Source organism: Podarcis filfolensis (assembly GCF_964270895.1).
Source record: "Podarcis filfolensis genome assembly, chromosome: 8".
Lineage (NCBI taxonomy): Eukaryota > Metazoa > Chordata > Lepidosauria > Squamata > Lacertidae > Podarcis > Podarcis filfolensis.
This window is the reverse complement of record NC_139611.1, coordinates 8,107,033-8,126,616: the sequence shown is the minus strand read 5'-3', so window position 1 is coordinate 8,126,616 and position 19,584 is coordinate 8,107,033. Positions and strand designations below refer to the sequence as shown.

At 45.9% G+C, this 19,584-nt stretch overlaps 1 protein-coding gene and 1 long non-coding RNA gene across 3 annotated transcripts; one reads left to right on the top strand and one right to left on the bottom strand.

Annotated features, from left to right (window-relative positions):
* Positions 1-620: 620 nt before the first annotated feature.
* On the bottom strand, positions 621-15,190 carry TRAFD1 (TRAF-type zinc finger domain containing 1). 2 transcript variants are annotated; one of them, XM_083629462.1, is made up of 13 exons: positions 15,054-15,190; positions 11,697-11,764; positions 11,024-11,092; positions 9,955-10,090; positions 9,801-9,854; positions 8,118-8,523; positions 7,087-7,344; positions 6,035-6,102; positions 4,815-5,036; positions 4,569-4,701; positions 3,446-3,755; positions 2,798-2,855; positions 621-1,458 (listed from the first exon to the last, which is right to left on the bottom strand). In XM_083629462.1, exons 3-13 carry the CDS (start codon positions 11,071-11,073, stop codon positions 1,411-1,413), a joined length of 1,743 nt encoding a protein of 580 aa, XP_083485588.1. In that variant the 5' UTR covers positions 11,074-11,092; positions 11,697-11,764; positions 15,054-15,190; the 3' UTR covers positions 621-1,410. The 2 variants fall into 2 exon arrangements, with proteins under 2 accessions (XP_083485588.1, XP_083485587.1); XM_083629461.1 differs by having other exon boundaries at positions 14,449-15,054.
* A 203-nt stretch (positions 15,191-15,393) lies between these two features.
* LOC310769942 lies at positions 15,394-18,972 on the top strand. Its single transcript, XR_014551874.1, has 3 exons — positions 15,394-15,641; positions 17,737-17,894; positions 18,569-18,972. It is a non-coding gene; the product is annotated as an uncharacterized lncRNA (long non-coding RNA).
* The last annotated feature ends 612 nt before the right edge of the window (positions 18,973-19,584 follow it).

The window sequence follows — 19,584 nt, the reverse complement described above, 5'->3', positions numbered from 1 at the left end:
AGACCTCCAGAACAAATTAAGTTCTTAACCCGAGGTACCACTGTAAATTCTGATTATTATTATTATAGCACAGGAGAGGTGAGCACAAGTAGCCCTGGCACAGCAGCACCCAGCACGACCCCTCCTGCAATGTGGCTGGATATATGTGCAGGGGGAGAGGCAGTCATCCCCCCGACACCCACCCACTTTTCAATTTTTTTGCCAAGTGTATAAATCTGAATGCTCACAAGTTAGATATGCGTAAACTGTGGGATTACTGTAAAGAGAACAGTGGTGATTTTCCCTTCCCAAACTTCCGAATTTTCAAGTGCACAATGGTAAGGAGCCCAGCCCACCATTTCAAGGGTGCTTGTTAAATGAAGTAACTCGGGCAGAGACCATACGCCCCTCTGGACGGCAAGTGATGGAGCAGTGGGTCACATGAGGACACAGCAGGGACTGCTGCAGTTTGAGAAACTGCTCCTCCTTTATATTTCCATATGTGTCATCTAACAAAATGGTACTTTGGGGGGGGGGAATTGGTTTTGAGTTCAAATCTCAATCTATTCAGTATATTTTGAAGCAGAGTTAAAACAGGTGGAGGATGACAAAAACTCTGCTACCGCACAGGACGCAAGAACGACGATATACAAAGTTTATTACAAGAAATTTGAGACAGTCTCCAGTATAGCAGAATAATTAGCATAAAGAGAAAGAACAGAAGCCTGTCTTGGTTTTGTTGTTGTTGTTGTTTTTACAGAAATGAAACTGGGCACTTCTGGTATTAAAGATAGGCTATATACACACACACAGTGGCAGAATAATGAAATGTTATGGCTTTTCCCTGTGTTTCTTCCTCCTCCCATTTGATTACACACTCCTGACTGGGGAAATAGATTGCCAAGTGCAGTTAGAGCACCAAAAGTACAGGTTAAGAAGCCCAATAAGTTGAGCTTAAGCCAAAGCAGCAACCAACCCAGGCTTCCCCACAAGGCCTTGCCTGGTAGCTGCTAGGCCAGCCACAAGTCTAAAACACACAATCCCATGTGTCATTAACAGCGCTGCACACGGACAACACCTCAAGGCTGAGCATTTTAAGCAGAACTTCTACAAGACTCTCAGCTCAGTTGTTTTGACTATAGGACACATTTGAATCTGACACCCCCCCCCCTACAGACACACACCCTGGCCCTTAGCTCAGAGCACAAGGACATTGCACATTTTTAAAAAGCAGCCCTAAATCAGGAGAGAAGGGTTCCTGCCACCACTTCTCTGGCCTGCAGCTGTGGTTATGATCACCCACCTCCCTATCCCTCTCCCCCAGCCCCCACTGCTAAATCAGTGTCACACTGAAACCAGCCCTACTGCAGCCAGACCTTATGAGGGGACAGAAGCAAAGGCAAACCCACTTGCCCGGGGAAGGCCCTTTCCCTATTGCTCTTTGTCCGGGTAGTCCGATTCAGCTTGCCACGGTTTCACCTGCAAAACAGAATGGCAGGAATTGAAGGAGGGCAGTATCTGGGCAGCAAGGAGGAGACAGAGCAATCTGCAATCAACTAGAATTTTCCTCCCCATTCAGAAGTTCTGTGGCATTGCCTTGTCAGAACTACAGCTCAAACTTCAAAGCATATGCACAGCCATGTCCTGGTTCTATGGGAGTCCAGAAAAATCATACAGAAAGTAAGGTATGATGGCACAGATCTCAACTTGCGTTTTAAAAATGAGCAAGTTTGAGCCTCATAGTTGCAAAGGTATGATTGAGCGCATGGGTCCAGTGTTGGAATGACCACAGAAGCCAGATGATTGAAAGACAAGATAGCTTCAGTGCCCCCTTCAAGACTTCGAGATGCAGAATACGTGGCTGCAGACTTTGATAGAAAAAGCTTTAACACACTAAAAGGGCACTTTCATTCCTTTTTGCTTAAGAGAGGCACTCTTCACATTCACACAGCAAGGAATGCCTCTAAAATGGCACACAGCATTCAAAAATATAACCTCTGAAACAAAGTATGCTTTTTCTTGTCCTACTTGTACAGTGGTACCTCGGGTTAAGTACTTAATTCATTCCGGAGGTCCGTTCTTAACCTGAAACTGTTCTTAACCTGAAGCACCACTTTAGCTAATGGGGCCTCCTGCTGCTGCCGCGCTGCTGGAGCACAATTTCTGTTCCCATCCTGAAGCAAAGTTCTTAACCTGAGGTACTATTTCTGGGTTAGTGGAGTCTGTAACCTGAAGCATATGTAACCCGAGGTACCACTGTATGTGCATTTATGTAGAAACAAGCAATTGATTTTAACTAATTTGATCAACTAGGACTGCAATGATACAGCCCGTAGGATATGTTGGATCTTCCTCACTGATGTTGACTCTCTCCTCTCAGCCCCTATAGAAACCCCTAACTCTGCCAACTGGTCTCAGAACAGATGCAGACAGGACCAAGGAGAAGGACAACTAGGGAAGAGCTTGGCTCCAAAGCTAACTCAATAGCCCAACACACTCCCAACCCTGGCAGAGATTTAGAGCCGCTCAGGAGCCAGCCTCCATCTCTCCCTCTGATTTCCCTCCCATAATTATCAATGGGAGGGAAATGGCAACAATTTTCTGCCCTGTTGATGAGAGGCCAACAGGGGCCTTTGGGATGAGGCAGTTGAAGTACCTCTGGTTTTTGCTTCCACCTTAGGAATGCAACCTATGATTTATTTGGGGTTGGGGTGACAGCCCTAAAAATGCATGTGCGTCAGCGCAGGAGTTTTGATTATTTGAACTCGCAGAGAACCATGAGCCTGAAGAGAGAACTGGAGCCCGCCACAGTTCTTACCTTGGTGTTGTTGTAACGGGAAGGGCTAGCAGGACTCCTGACACCTTCTCTTCTCAAGCTGTGGGAGCAAGGGGGGAGAGAGAAAGAGGTAAGGCAACATTTGCCATTGGAATCTAAAACTTCCTTCACTTCAACATTATTAAGCAACTTTATTAAAAGGTTTGTAACGTGACTTTCAGGATTCAACTCTCCCAGAGTAGTTCAAGATTTGTTTTAGGATTTTGTAACAAAGCAAAACTACAAATCTACCAAACAGAATTAATGGTCAAGAGCAGCACATCAGTGAAGTGCAGAGTGTAACAAGAAAGTCTTTAATAAGAACCAGCATCCTCTTCCAGAGATCACAGAGGAGCTGCTACTGCCTCCAGTCAAAAACCACCTGAGCAAAAGCCCCCACAAAGTATTTTCAGAGGAAGCCCAGGATGCTGCACAGAAGTTAGAGCACAGCTCCCCTCAAGACCAGTTAGTGGGGAACAGGAAGGACTCAGACACCACTACGTCCACATGGTCCTGCCAATGGGAGGAGATTCACACCAGGAAGTTCTGCGCTACAGAGAATTTGGTTCTGCCATTAACCTACAGGCAAGAAACAGATTTGTAGCTTGATAACAAGATAAAGAGCCCCTTCCTCAAGCAACCAGCATCTACCTGGGCCGAGCTGGAACTGTGACAGGGAAGCTGGGCACATAGCCACTAGGAGAGACAGTGAAGGGACAGCGCCTGGTGGGGAGGGGGGCAGCTGCATGGTCACTCAGCACTCTTCCACGACCACCACCAATACCCAGCTCCTTGGGTTTGCCTCGTTCTGAAGGCCCAAGATTGTCGTCTCTTGTGTTGTTGGGGGGGGCCTGCTGAATGTGTCTGGCAGCCGCCAAGTTGTTGCGGGAGGGATTCCCTCTGATGGGGTAGGGAGGCTTCTGCTGCCTGAACTCCTCAAGGTACTGAGGTGAGATTTCCCCTGAAGCAGGAAACAAAGAAAGTGAGGAACTGCGCTGGAGAGAAATGGCCAGAGATATGGAGCAGGCTGGATCTGGCCCCAAGAGATGACCTGAACTAGCTGCACAGGCTAGTTGATGTTAAAACTGCCCCAGGCACGACAGCCAACAAACAGTTCACCTTCGAAGAGGATGAACAGCAACACTGTCCAGCCACTCAGAATTTTACTTAGAAAGAATTATAAAGCACTTAATTGAAGAGTCATCTAGGTGGTGCATAATTAAAAACAAAAACAAATCCACAAAAGCTCTTGAAAAACTTACATAAAACAATAAAGTAAAACAGATTTTTTTTAAAAAAAAGAGTAAAATTTTAAAAACAAATCTATGTAACAAAATCATATGTTTGGGTAGACTTGCTGAAATAAATGCTTTTAGCAGGCATCGAAAGCAATACGGTGAGGGCACCTGCCTAAGATCATTTAGGCAGGATGTTCCAAAGCACAGGTGCTGCCACACTATACAAGATCAACTCCTTGAAAATTTAATCCTCTGGGCTTTAATCCAAAGGGTTGCATGTCCATTGGCTGCAAGTATAGAGATACACCAAGCGCCACAATAAGCAGGAATGGAAACAATCCTGCATATTACTCTACCGCAGTGCAATGAAATGGCAAGTCTCTGCAAATGAGGTGCACAGATGCCCTTTGGCAAACACAAGTCGGATCACACCCCATTTCCAAAACTATCCTGCTGTGGGCAGCAAAGCAGGCTGTCCTCCTCTACTCTCCTGAGCTCTTAACCGGAGAACCTGCTTGGCTTGCCAATGACAATACCTTGATGCCAGATCCGTCTTCTAGGCAGATCTGGCGAGCTTGTTCTCTCCAAGTTATCCACAGCCGGAGTCCCTTGCTGTGATGGGGCTCTTCCTATTGAGGGGGCAGTGGCTGGGCGCAGGTCACACTGGTCCTGGATCAATAAACAAAGCCGGTTATTTGGGGGCCCGTCCCAAAGGAGGAGTGAGTTGGCTTGCCTGCAGCGCACCCGCCACAAGGGACAAACTCAAGGCAAGCTCTCTGTACCTGGTGATGGAAGAGGATCTCTTCTTCCAGCTGGACGCCACAGAATTCACAAGGGAGCATGAGGCTGCTGGAGGAGTCATGCTGCAGAGGAACGGTTTCCCTGTTGCCAGCAGACTGACTGCTCTGCAGCTGTTCCCAGAGATCCTGAAGACGCTCAGCCTGAGGGACAAAAGAGCTTCTCTTGCTGAAGGATGCCAAAGCGCTGACAGGACTGCAGCCAGTCTGTTATATAGAAAATGGAAGGGGGGAAAACTTACATTAAATCCTTCTTCTAGTGATCCCCACAACACAAGGCAAACAAGCATATCAGACACAGCCAGCAAAGCTATAACAGGACAGGTGACTCCCAGGAACAGACACTGCTTTTCAGTTACTATCAGAAATACCTGCTTTTAAAGATGAGATTATACACACCCCTTTTGCTTCCAATCATAACAAGAGTTTGCTGTTTCAATTTTGCATCATTATCTACTAATCTAGATAATTTGGGGAGAAAGCCTCGCAGAATGCTTTTTTGAAAATCTCAGATTTGTTTCATGACACTTCAGTTGACAACTAAAAACACAGTCATTATAATACAGTACTTTATATTTTGAAAAGAGGTTTGTCTGACTGTTCTCTATGTGTTAGGACGCCTCTTGCGATATTGTCGCCTACATTTTCAAACCTATATGGTTGAGAGGAGGAAGGAGAGACTGCATCTCTTCCCCAACCCACTTTAGGAGGGTTTAATCCTGCTGGGTGCTACTTTGCCAGTATGTTCCCTGCAGCCAGAAAACTGTACCCTTGGTGGACAACTGTTGGTATCCAAACATAGACCAAAATCTGGTCCTCAAGCTCAGGAACCATCGTGCCAAAATGGGCAAGAGTATCTTCAGAGTTGTCCAAATCAGGGCAGCTTGGAGTTCAGTCCGCCAACTGGATTTAAAATGGTGTCCAACAGTATCCAAACACAAGACGAAAACTGGCTCCTCCATCTCGTGAACCGTTGCACCAATGCTATCACAAGAGGCACCTGAACACAAGGCAACAGATAGACAAACCTCTTTCCAAACCAGATAGTAGATGACAGCTATAGCTTTGGCCCAGTTGTCATGAACTACCCAACTTTGCCTTCAGTGCACTGGGGAAGCCATAAGAAAGGACCACCTGCCCCATTTGCATATCTGCCAATTTCGCCCTTCTAACAGCATGAAAAAAATATGTGATATATACAAAACCTGATGAAGGATTAGATCTTCCTCAGGGAACAGCTTCTCACAAAACTCACAAGGCAGCAGTGTTTCAGCTGCAAAGCAAGGAAGGACAAGGTTATATAACTCATCTAGCTGCCTCCTCTTTGGAATTTCTATCAGTCACACTCATGTGCAAGGCACTGTACAAACACAACTCTCTGTCAAACAACAGAGGAGGCAGATGACTGTTCCTCCCATTTTATAAAGCCCACTGGCTGATAATGAGTTACCTTGAGTCAGCCAGCAAATCTGTAGCCAAGAATAGACCTCAGCCCAGCTCTACAGAGCTAAAGTCCAAACATTTAGCCACATTAGTAAATTAACTCTCTGATGCAAAAAGTTTACTTCAGGGCACTTCAGTAAAAAAGAAGGAAGGATCAGAATACTCAGAGCATTCTTCAGGTTGGGGGATTTCACAAGAGCCTTCGACAAACTCAAGCTCGCTCTGCTCAAGGTCAAGAAGTTCCATCACATTCCAGAAAAAAAGTGATTCTCAGTACTTCTCCACTCATTCCACCCTCCACCCCCACCCCCATTACTTAAGGCCCTATTTTCATTATCTGTGCAGAAATCAAGAGATTTCTCACACAGTAATTTCCACAATGCTTAAGATTGGGCAAGTTGGTAAAAAAAAAATCTCAGCTTGAAGTCCTACCAGCACCTCTACAAAATCAATTTTTTAAATAAATAAATATGCATGCCATTTTTCAAGGCAAGTCTGAGAGCAGTTTACAACCACATCAGCACACAACAAATACTTTTTTTTGGGGGGGGATGTTATATAAAAATATATATTACAAGCAGCACTAAAAGACAAAATTACGCCAACGAAACACAGGCAATCTCGCCTCTCCCTTCTGGAACAGAGATCCCCTCCTGCCCTCGAGTCTTCCCCTTCCAACCTTGGCAGCACTTTTGCACCCCTCACAGAAGCCAAAGCCTTTACAACATTCTCCTAATGGTTTCAGCCTGCAACCATTTCATGACATCACAGCACCTCAACCAATGACTCTGAGCAACAGCAAATGTTTACTTACCTTTGGGCCTGTTTAAAGCATTATTAGCAGGTGCCAGCATACCCTGAGAGAAGATATCAGGGTCATCTGCATCAACGAAGTCCTCAGCTGCTTTAGCTCTGGCGGGGCAGATATTTTTCCAGAGATCCCTCCGGATCTGTGTGCCACTGTGCTCATGAGAGCTGCTTTCCTGCTGCAAGCTAAGAGCCAGCAGGTAATCCAGGTTGCAATCTGGCTCTCCACCGAAAGGCATGGGGGCTGTCATCTTTTCCAGGTGGACTTCATGGGACAAAATATAACCAATGTTAGAAACAAAGGTAGACCATCATCATGATCGTTGTCTGACCTTCCATTTGTAAAAAGAAGATCAGCACAACATACCCAAAGATGCGCTTACATTTTTCAGAACATGCAAAAAGGTTGCTGGAAACTGTATTTCAAGAAAGCAAGCCAGAGAAGGAGAGCCAATACCCCCTGAAGGCAGGTGATTTGAGCATCTGCAATACACCAATTGTGCTGCCAGCAGTCGGGGGGGGGGGAACCTTAGGCCTGGGGGACATATGCAGCCCTCCAAGCCTCCCTAGCTCATCCTCTGGATTCTCCCTACACACCACATCCCCTCTGCACTCTCCTGGAGTCGTCCCTGGCTGGAATGTGTACTTGAACTATGATGAAGTTACCCAACAGTCTCTCTGCCCCAGAGGGTTGAAGTCATTACACCTCGGAACTGCCAGCATGGCCAACTTTTCTCCCTCCTAGCTGCCAGGAAACAGCAGCAGGATCTTCCAGCAGTAATAAAATGACTGCTGGTTGAATTTAAACAGTCCCTCGATACATCCACCAATTGCCCTTGTAAACATACCCAGAGAGGATAAAATTTAGAACACAGCATGAAAATTTGGAAGGGTTTTTGCCACTGGGAAGAGGGACACAAAAAGGTTAGATTCAATTAACCGAGAATGCACTCTTGAACACTAATGTGTGAGGGAGGGAGGGGGCACATTGTAAAATGCCAAGTATTCTTTTTAAAAGTGATCATTTGCTGCCATTACCTTGATTCTGATCCGGCTGTGATAGAGCAACATTCCTTCTGTTGCGCTCACTGGGCAGCTGGTCACCCGAGAGACAGTTATATAGCCTACTTTCAGGAAACCGGCTCAACCTTGGCAGGGATCGCGCAGAGTTGTCTTGATGGAGGACATTCTTGACTGTCTGAACGCTATGCAAAACTGGTTCGGAGTTCAAGCAGGGCCGGGCTTGGCTGACTCTTGCTTCCTCAGCCTCCCTCTTGCAGTCCTCAGGGTGCTCCTTCAGATCTCGGAGCAGAATGTTGCGGCTGCACCTGCTACATCGCTCAGTTCGAGTGCCACAGTAGTCCTCATGGTCCTGGAGTTTGTTGAATGCGAGCTCAATATCACAGTGCTGGCAGGCCACGGGGCGCAAGGGACACTCTGTAGCCTATGGTAAGACAGCAAGGAAATTGTGCATAAGGTCGTCGTCTGAGCAACCTCTTTGCATTTGTCTGGCCATCAGTCTCAGCCAGCACAGGTCGAAGGAACAAGCATGGAGTTTTAACATCCTGAAGAGCAGCTCGCCTGCACAATTAGGATGGTGTAAAGGAGCTGTAAAGATGTAAAGGAGCAAAAGGGATGTGGGTGGTGCTGTGGGTTAAACCACAGAGCCTAGGACTTGCCGATCAGAAGGTCAGCAGTTCAAATCCCCGCAACGGGGTGAGCTCCCGTTGCTTGGTCCCTGCTCCTGCCAACCTAGCAGTTCGAAATCACGTCAAAGTGCAAGTAGATAAATAGGTACTGCTCCAGCGGGAAGGTAAACGGCATTTCCGTGCGATGCTCTGGTTCACCAGAAGCAGCGTAGTCATGCTGGCCACATGACCCGGAAGCTGTACGCCGGCTCCCTCAGCCAATAAAGCGAGATGAGTGCCGCAACCCCAGAGTCGGTCACGACTGGTCCTAATGGTCAGGGGTCCCTTTACCTTTAAAGGAGCTGAATTTGCTGTTGTGAATACCAGCATCAGTTTATCAAGGGCACTGAATCAGACTTGCAAGGGGCCAGTGACCATTAGGGTGAACACATGGCAAAATAAATCCCAAGAGCGAGCTGCAATCTCACCAGTGTAGTTACACAATCCACAAAACATGGCTGCTTTGCAACCTCCGTTTTAGAAATGGATTTTTAATATCGAGTTAGGTGGGGCCAGTGCTTTTTTCTGGGGGGATGCAGGGGTACACATACCCCTAAACATTTTGTGAATCTTTGTACTTTTGTCCATTTACTGTATTTATTTTTCCCAATTGGAGATATAAAATGGTGATTTTCTTGAGTCAAAATGAGAGTACCCCTAAACATTTTTTTTAGAAAAAAAAGCACTAGGTGGGGCCATAGTGCAGGCTGGTAAAAATGCCAACCCAGAGAAGCAGCCCTTAATAGGCACATAAGAAGCTCCATTATACCAGCAGCTAGCCCTGAAGCCCATCTCTGGGCCCCTCTCCTCTGTAGGGAAGAGCCTGGATCCTGCACTATGCCACCAACTCTCTTTCTGTTTACGAAAAGCTCCCCTGCTTGTGCCTGTTGCCCTCCACAAAGAACCATGTGCAAGTGCCCTAAAAAAAATTTTAATAGCCTGAAGGCTCACATACATAATCCACTCCTTGCAGTTTTTGTTAGTCCCACCCTGCATCATCAGGTAAAGACGAGTCAATGATATGCTTACTGACCAGATGCTCCTGCAAAAGACCACTGTCCATCTTCATGCTGCACTTACAGACAACCTGAGATTGAAAAACAAACAGACACACAAACCAGTGTGTGATTAAACCTGCCTACCAGGGAGAAGCCGTTGCATAAAGGGGGAAAGGGGCTGCCTGTCACCTGCGTGTGCTCCAGCTCCAGGTGACTCCTCATTTCTGATTTTGGGAAAGACTCCTTGCAGATATGACATACCCCTATGTTTCGACTGCAATGGATCTCATGGATGGTGAAGTTTGCCAAGGGAATGTCTTTTTTGCTGGAAACAAAACAGGCAAGGTGCAAAAGATAACAGGGACTTGCGGTTTAGAACACTCATTTGGAGTAGAGCTGCTGGGTGAGGAAGGTGCAAAAGAAATGATTTTTTAAAAGAAAGCGAACCCAAGCAAACCCTGCAAGGTCAACCAGTATTACTTCATATTGCCATCTGCGTGGCACTGAAGCTGCAGCCACAGTCCACAGAGCAAGCATATGGCAGTAAGGGATTTTGCAGGCACTATTCAGTTCATTCCCCCTTTCATGGACCAGCAGGGATGTTCTCTCAGGAGACAAAGCTCACATCTCCAGAGAGTGAAGGAGAGAAAAGCCACAATTACACACCAGCTCCTGAGTCAGCTGCACTAATCCTATCCTCCACCATAACCAGTCTCTCCGCCGCCCCCGCCCCCATCCGCATCAGCACTCACACAACCATAAGCCAGGATTTCTGGCTTCTTGTGGTTTACCATGAAGGAGCAGCATGTGTATGAATACTGTACAATCACTCCAGTTAGTACAAGTATGAAAATAAGAAAGCCATGATTTGTTGTTATTTCCAAACCAGGGATCAATTTGTTTCTCCCTAGCCAGCTACAATCCATAAACCAATATGAATATTTGCTTAAGATGGGCTAGCAATTGTGGCTTGTTGAGAAGAAACAAACAACAACCCCAGATTGGGACACAATAATTCTTAAATTATTTTTCCTGCTGAAAATTTTCCATTTCACATGTTCATTAGCAGCAGTGAATGGATGCCAATTGCAAATAAATATTAAGCAAGGATGACAACTTCCAAGTTCTGAGCTTTATTTATTAAAGCAAGTAAACATGATAAATTAGAGCAATGGTTCTGAAACAGAGCTAATCAGCCAACCCAACTGCATACACACAGAGTTGGCAGTTACTGAAACAAACAAGTTTCCTTTCTTACCAATTGTTGCAGAGTTGGGTTTCACTTTCCTGTTCCACCACGGCAGCCATCGCCCTGCTGTTCAAGGAACTAAGGAGGGGATAAAAAAGGGCACGATCTTTTTGTTTCCCAAGCATGCTTACTCATTCCCTTTCTACTCAGAATCGCTTTCACAGAGGGCTCCCCTAGTGCTTATCAGCAGGATCCCCTCTTGTCCCAAGAGTTTAAGCAGCAGTCAAACAGCCCTTTTGACAGCATAATTGCCCTGAAACCAATTTCATCTCATTGAAGCCCACGAGCTTAAAGGAAACACACACAAGCTGTGAGTCTCATCAATGCTTGCCAATTTATGCTTTCACACAGAGTTGGAAGGAAAGTGGCAACATTTCTTTTTTTAGAAATAGCACAAACATTGACAAAGCCATCGTTCTTTTCCATAGACTCAACATAGTCCTGCATGGACCATTGTCACAGAACCTTCTAGAACTCTATGAGGTGCATGAGGAATTCTCTCACTCTCCCCTCAGCTAGGTCTCCTCCTCCATGCCTAGCCTTGTGTTTATGCTGAAGGATGCGGAGACTGTGTCATATGGCACTCTGTCCTCTTTTGTGAAATGTGAAGCACAAGATACTTCCAAAAGTAGCATGCATTTTAAAACACACCAGTTTGAAAGGAAACCCTCAGGCAGCTTACCTGAGACGAGCTGACTAAAAAGAGCAGTACAGAACTCGAGTGAAGGCAACTGATCAGATCCTCAGTGACTAAAAGAAAAGGGTAGGGGAAAGTAAAATGTACTTTTGTGACACTTTCCTGTACATTTTAAAAGAAATTATTGGGAATGCAAATATTTTAAGTTGGGAGACTACAAGAGACCCACCAGGAACCATAATCCCCATACCTACTTTCAGAGATGGGTATCTCAAACCATTGTGAAAAGAGAGGAGATGTGTGCTCAAGGGCTAAATATGCTCAGGATCTTTGGTAGATGTGCAATATGTATGGGTAGAATCATTATTCACCCCATGCAGGTCTTCTGCCAGAGAGGATGACCAAATGCGAACCCTCTCTCACAGACCCAACTTCTTCCCCAAATACATCATCGCCTGTTTAGCCACTAGCTGTCACAGAGCAGAAATCTGGCACCATCACCACCCTGTACTTACAAGAGTCGGAGGTGAGAAACCTGGACATCATGTTTGTTTCTTTGGTGGCAAATATAATAATAATAGCTACTGCCTTGTTGTACAACACACTGAGTGCTATATAAACGCTTAATATTTTTCATTACAGCAACATTTTACAGCAATTAAGAGTGCTTTGCACATACTATATAGTTACAGGAGAAAGAATCTGTTCTTATCTTTTAACAACATACAGGATGCTGCCTTCCAGTTTAATACTGCAATCCTACACATGCTTACTAGAGAGCAACTCCCTCTGAATACAATGGGACTTCCTTCTTAGTAAACATGCTTAGGATTGTTCAGCGACAGGTCCCTAACAGAAAAAAAGCTTTAAAATAAAATTAACAAAGAATACACACCCAATTTGTGTGTGGTGAGGGGAGAAATATGAGAAACAGAAAACCATTTTTAGAAAAATCACACACAGAGTGTAATTATCAAAACTCCCCTGCCCTAGAAAAGGGCTTCTCCCCATCACCCCTTCTAGATTAGTTGGGGGGTGGGGGAGGCAACCTTAGACTCACCCAAGTTGAAAGCAGGGTAGGGTGGACAATCCCACTCCCAACACGTTCATCCCAACTATTTTCTTCCTCTGTAAAGGAGTCCCCATACACAATCCCAGCTTCAGCCAAGAAGAGCCTTATATCAGTCACTTCCTCTCAACCTAGCCTACCCTACAGGGTTGTTCCGAGCATAAAGAGACCGTAACCATATCTGCTTCTGAGCAGAATATAACTGAGACAAACTTACAACAGCAACACTACATGGGTGTCAAACCAAGAAGAGGGCGAGCCAGGGCAGATCGCTACCTAGGGACAAGCAGCGCACTCGGCAGCCTCTGGCGGGTCAGCAACCCCATAGCCTAGCAGTGGCGTAGCGTGGGGGGTGCAGGGGGGGCCGGCCGCACCGGGCGCAACATCTGGGGGTTAGGGGGCGCAAATCCACGGGTTAGGGGGCGCAAATCCACGGGTTAGGGGTGCAAATTACTTGCCTTGCCCCGGGTTCTGACAACCCACGCTACGCCACTGTAGCCTAGGGTTCCCTCCTCATACAGAGATCGTATTTTTTATTTTATTATGTTGTAGTAATGGGTTGAAAACACTCTCCCCGGTTATTAGGGGCTGGAGCCAAGACTCCACCCGCTTTTTAGCTGGAGCTTGTAGCTTTCCTATGCGCAGTCGCTTTGCCAACCGGTTCTCCGATAAACAGCCTCTTGTTCTGGGCCTTCAAGGGAGAGAGAGAGGCTGTCATGCACTAAGTAGGAAAAGAAGAGAGATCTTGCGAGGGTCAAAGGGGGCGACCCTAAGCTCCCTCTGAAGAAGGGCAGGAGGATGAGGGGGGTTACAGATACCTATTGTATTTATAACCCGCCTTTTTCTCCAAGGAAATTAAAAGTGGTGTTAAAGTGGTTGGGGTTTTTTTTTGGGGGGGGGGAGGCAGAAGGACGTCCTCAAATAATGAAGGGCGGTATATTAATTTATATTCCTATCTATGAAGGACGGTAATAAATGAATAGAATAAAGTCATCATAGAACAATGCAGAATATTGTTGATGTAAAGCGCTTTGCGAAAAGAACAAAATAAGGGGGTTGCTGTAAAGAAACAACAACCCACAATTAAAACATTCAAAAATGTTATTAAAATGATATGAATATGTATAATAGCAATAGCATGGCCCGCCCTTCGTCCTTACGGTGAAAACATGAGAGAACAAAACTGAAAGGGAGTCAACCCAAATTCCCTTCCACGAATTCCCCAATTTTCATACTAATAACAAAACAAATTAAAAAACAGATTATAATAATTGGGTCGACTTTAGAAAAAGGTTTTAAGAATGAGCACTGATGTACAAATATTGATGTTTATAAGCTAAAATTGGTTTTTCTAAAATGAATTAAATATAAAAAGGTTAAAAATTGGGGATAAGAACTTGTTGAACTAACAATTTGAATTGGAATATAAGAAAGGGAGGTGTGGGGAAGTCAGGGAAATATGTCATTGAAAATACGGATTGTAAACTTTATGTGTTTTTAATTTTTTTTTGTTTTTTCTTTTTTGATTTTTTTACTAAATGTATTAAGGTGGAAAATTTCAATAAATACTTAATAAATAATAATAATAAAAAAACTGAAAGGGATTTTGAAGCGACTCCCAACCGGAGCATTAAGAGGGTCCTAAAACCGCGCAAACACCGGCGCCCCTCCCCACATTTCCTCGCAGAGGAGCCCCATTTCCAGCCCCCGAGGGACGCAGATACCCACCAATGCTTCCCTCACGGGCTTCGTCCGCTCCTTCCACTACTTCTTCTTGTTCTTCTCCGCCTCAACCCGTTTCCCTCACAAAACGCAGGCAGGATCCCGAAGCCGCCTCAGCGCTTCCTAACCCGCCCTCCGGATCGCGATTGGACGGCGCCGCCTCGCCGGTTGGCCTGCTCCGAGCTCTTATTGGCCGGCGGACCTGCCAAACGGACCCGCTTCATCCTACCGCTCTTCCGATTGGCTCCTAAAGGTGCTCGTTAATCGCGCGGAGCGGGGAAGCGGGTGTCCCGCCTCCTAAGCTCTTCTTCTCTTTGCTCCTCCCCCTCCCCACCTTCAGTCGCCGCTCTCGGATTCGGCCGGGTGACGTCACAGCGCGCGCCGTGCCCCTTTCCTCTCGCCCTGACTCCTGATTGGCCGGCGGCGGGGAGAGTCGCGGGAGGGGAACCCGGAGGGGAATCCCGAGGCGCTGGAGCGCAGCTACCGCCTCTCCCCGCGGAGCGGCGCCCTTTCGCAGGCGGGCTTGGAAATCGCACTCTTCGAGCAGAGCAGAATGCGGAGAAGCCGCGTGTCGGGAAGATGGTTCGCGCCTCCTCCCCTTGATTTCCTACCTGGGGAAGTGAAAGCATCTGCTCCTGTTCCTGGTTCCAGCTGCCTCTGCCCTTGACCGGGATATTCTTCTCGTTCCCACTCCCGTTCTGCTCCCGGCAGGCGCTTGATTGGCCGCTGCAAGAACAGGACGCTGGACTGGACGGGCCGCTGCTCAGACCAAACAAGGCTCTTGCGGGCTTTTCGTTTGGGCTGACCAATATGTGTTTTTTTAGAAGACACAGCCTGTCTTCGCATGCAGGAAAAATCCCTAATTGACTCACTGAGGGTTTGTGAAGCATCAGCTGCGTCACTTGGTTTAGTAGGCCAGTTGAAGCCGTTTCCGGGGGGTGTGGATGCTGTCATAGAGTCAGAATTAGAGAGCTGGCCTGGAAGGGACCCCGAGGGTCATCTAGTCCAACCCCCGTAATGCAGAAATCTCAAAAGGCAGTTTCCCCTCCAATTGGAAACCATACCGGACCCTGCTTGGCTTTGCAAATGTGCTAGATTTATTGCTGCACCACTAGCATGCTGACAGCTTCTACTGGTGAGAGCTGAGTTCAGAATGGACAAACTACCCCAAAAGGAGCATGATGCGTACCCCACCAGAGGTAATACCCCTCTCTTAATACAATGCATAACGTTGTTGTTCTGGTTGTTGTTTAGTCATTTAGTCATGTCTGACTCTCTGTGACCCCATGGACCAGAGCACGCCAGGCACTCCTGTCTTCCACTGCCTCCCACAGTTTGGTCAAACTCATGCTGGTAGCTTCACGAACACTGTCCAACCATCTCGTCCCCTTCTCCTTGTGCCCTCCATCTTTCCCAACATCAGGGTCTTTTCCAGGGAGTCTTCTCTTCTCATGAGGTGGCCAAAGTATTGGAGCATTAGCTTCAGGATCTGTCCTTCCAGTGAGCACTCAGGGCTGATTTCCTTAAGAATGGAGAGGTTTGATCTTCTTGCAGTCCATGGGACTCTCAAGAGTCTCCTCTAGCACCATAATTCAAAAGCATCCATTCTTCTGCAATCAGCCTTCTTTATGGTCCAGCTCTCACTTCCATACATCACTACTGGGAAAACCATAGTTTTAACTATACGGACCTTTGTCAGTAAGGTGATGTCTCTGCTTTTTAAGATGCTGTCTAGGTTTGTCATTGCTTTTCTCCCAAGAAGCAGGCATCTTTTAATTTCGTGACTGATGTCACCATCTGCAGCGATCATCGATCCCAAGAAAGTAAAACCTCTCATTGCCTCCATTTCTTCCACTTCTATTTGCCAGGAGGTGATGGGACCAGTGGCCATGATCTTCGTTTTTTTGATGTTGAGCTTCAGACCATATTTTGCACTCTCCTCTTTCACCCTCATTAAAAGGTTCTTTAATTCCTCCTCACTTTCTGCCATCAAGGTTGTGTCATCTGCATATCTGAGGTTGTTGATATTTCTTCCGGCAATCTTAATTCTGGCTTGGGATTCATCCAGCCCAGCCTTTCGCATGATGAATTCTGCATATAAGTTAAACAAGCAGGGAGACAATATACAGCCTTGTCATTCTCCTTTCCCAATTTTTAACCTATCAGTTGTTCCATATCCAGTTCTAACTGTAGCTTCTTGTCCCACATAGAGATTTCTCAGGAGACAGATGAGGTGATCAGGCACTCCCATTTCTTTAAGAACTTGCCATAGTTTGCTGTGGTTGACACAGTCAAAGGCTTTTGCATAGTCAATGAAGCAGAAGTAGATGCTTTTCTGGAACTTTCTAGCTTTCTCCATAATCCAACACATGGTCTCTGGTTCCTCTGCCACTTCGAAATGCAGCTTGCACTTCTGGGACTTCTCGGTCCACATACTGCTTAAGCCTGCCTTGTAGAATTTTAAGCATAACCTTGATAGCATGTGAAATGAGTGCAATTGTGTGGTAGTTGGAGCATTCTTTGGCACTGCCCTTCTTTGGGATTGGGATGTAGACTGATCTTCTCCAATCCTCTGGCCACTGCTGAGTTTTCCAAACTTGCTGGCATATTGAGTGTAGCACTTTAACAGCATTATCCTTTAAAATTTTAAATAGTTCAGCTAGAATGTCATTGCTTTCTAAGGCCTGTTTGACTTCACTCTCCAGGATGTCTGGCTCAAGGTCAGCAACCAACCTTCCTGGGGTGTACGATACATCCATCTCTTACTGGTATAATTCCTCTGTGTATTCTTGTCACCTCTTCTTGATGTCTTCTGCTTCTGTTCGGTCCTTACCACTTTTGTCCTTTGGTAATCTTTGTACGAAATGTTCCTTTCATATCTCCAATTTTCTTGAACAGATGTCTGGTTTTTCCCATTCTATTGTTTTCCTCTATTTCAAAGCAATACCCTCCCACAGTTTAAAAGGCCATAGATTGTTTAATTAGCCCAAGGCCTGGGGCAAAAGGAATGTTTTTTGCCTGGCACCCAAAGATATGTAACAAAGGCGTCAGGTGAACATTCCTTCTACAAATTGTAATGGACTGTGCTAGGTACTGTATACATTTTAATAGCATTTTTATTGCTGATATTGTACTTTATTATTTTACAACTTGAATTCCATAGAAAGCAAAGCTTAAAGAATGAGATAGAAAGCTAAAACAAGAACTATACCAGTTCTGGTAACTGTACCAGAAATGGAAACTATGAAGCTAACAGTAACAAGTACAATTATTTTCTGTTTTTGAACCACCGAGTCCAGGGGAAAGCGCGAACGCAGTCCCCCACTACCACAAATTATGCAGTCGAGTTTCCCGCATTTGGGGAAATCGCAGGGGTCAGCACACCCGAAGTGCAATGGATGAGCCTCACCCTGGGAAAACCACCTTTGTGATCATGGTATCTCCCCTGCCAGGTAAGTATGAATTGAAATGGCAAGCGCGCTTCCTGGCCCTCATTCTCTCTGCTGTTACGGACACAGCGACCTCCATTCTGCAGTCCCAGTAAGCTCAATCCTGTAAAGCAGCTGTGCTACCAGGGCCCCATTGGACAGTCTAGTGTTTTGGGGTGCCCTGTAACCCCCAGTCTGCACCCTGGCTGTTTCTCCCACAATGCTGTAGGGCGTGCATATTTGCATACATGATTGCGTCTCTCCGTTGCCTCCTCCACAGGCCGGGCGTTCCTGCCGCTGAGTGTCCATGAGGTGGAGCTAAGGCATCTCTTTCTGCTCACATCCTAGAGAAAGCGCTCTGTCCCTATATCCACCCACGTTGCTATCACTGTGAAACAGGATTGGCTTTGCTTTCTACAGTGTGAGTGAGGAACCTGTGTCTATTCTGATGCTGCTGGACTTACGTTTCCATCATCCCTGGTGGCTGGGGCTGATGGGAGTTGAAGTTCAACAGCGCTGGAAGGGACGCGGGTTGCTCATCCCTAAGATACAATCATTTGGTGCATGCAATTTTTTGGACATTGCTGGATTTGTTGCACCTTAGGACTTTATGATGGGGAGGGGATGTCTGAATTTAATTTCCCTTCTGACAGCTCAATTTCAGACTTTAACTTTTACCACTGAATTCTTTATGGCAGAGCAGAGAAGTAACGAAGAGCTGCCGCCAAGAGCTTCTCATTCCCTGTTCAATCACCCACCCGCATTACAAAAACCACCGGTGGGAGATCCAACACCAGACAGGCCACTCACCTTCCATGCCTTTTTGGTGGATGTGCAGATGTTCTGAAGGGCCTTAGAGGAATAGCATACAGGATAAGGTCAAAGCAACTGGCACTTGAACTCATCCATCCTGCTATTTAATGTTTCCCGAATCACTGCCTTCCCAATCTGGGTTTTCTCATACCCTCTCCTTTTTGGAAGATCCCTGGTATGAGAAAATGCTAGCATAATTTAAAGTGCTGTTTCAACCTATTAAGTGCAAAACAGTTTGGGACCAAGCTACCCATTTCTGCCATATAATCCTTTATTTAGTGTTCTTTTTTATTTTGTAAACTACTACATGATCTTCATGTGAAGGGTTTTTTTACTAACTAACTAACTAACTAACTAACTAACTAACTAACTAAATAAATGCTAGTTTGGTTGTCCTCATTGCATTGCCACAGGAATGAGCTGCAGCAAGTGCAAGGCTCTTGTGTTCCCCTCTTCTGCCAACATAGCTTCAAGAAGGTGATCAGAATCTTTCACTTCTATTTTTGGTTATCAATGAAATGACATACACAATGTGAAGAAAATGGAAAGACGGCATGGGGGAAGAGGCTTCCTACCCTCTTGCATAATACAAAAACCAGAGGTGGAAGAACTAAATGGTGGAAGGACTAGCACAGACAAAATGAAGCATTCATTTGCTCAGCACATAGTTGCACTATAGAATTAGTGACCAATTAAAGCCTGGATGGCTTTAATTTGGGATTTGACAAATTCACAGAAAGCTGTCAATGGCCGAGGTCCATATCAGAGGCAATATGTGCCCACATTGTGAAACTAACTCGCCCCAGCAATATAGCAACTACTAACAGGGGCATGTTTCCATTGCCTGCTAAAAATGTTTCTCTTTGCTCAGGTGCTCCCAGACCATTGACGCCCGCTTCCA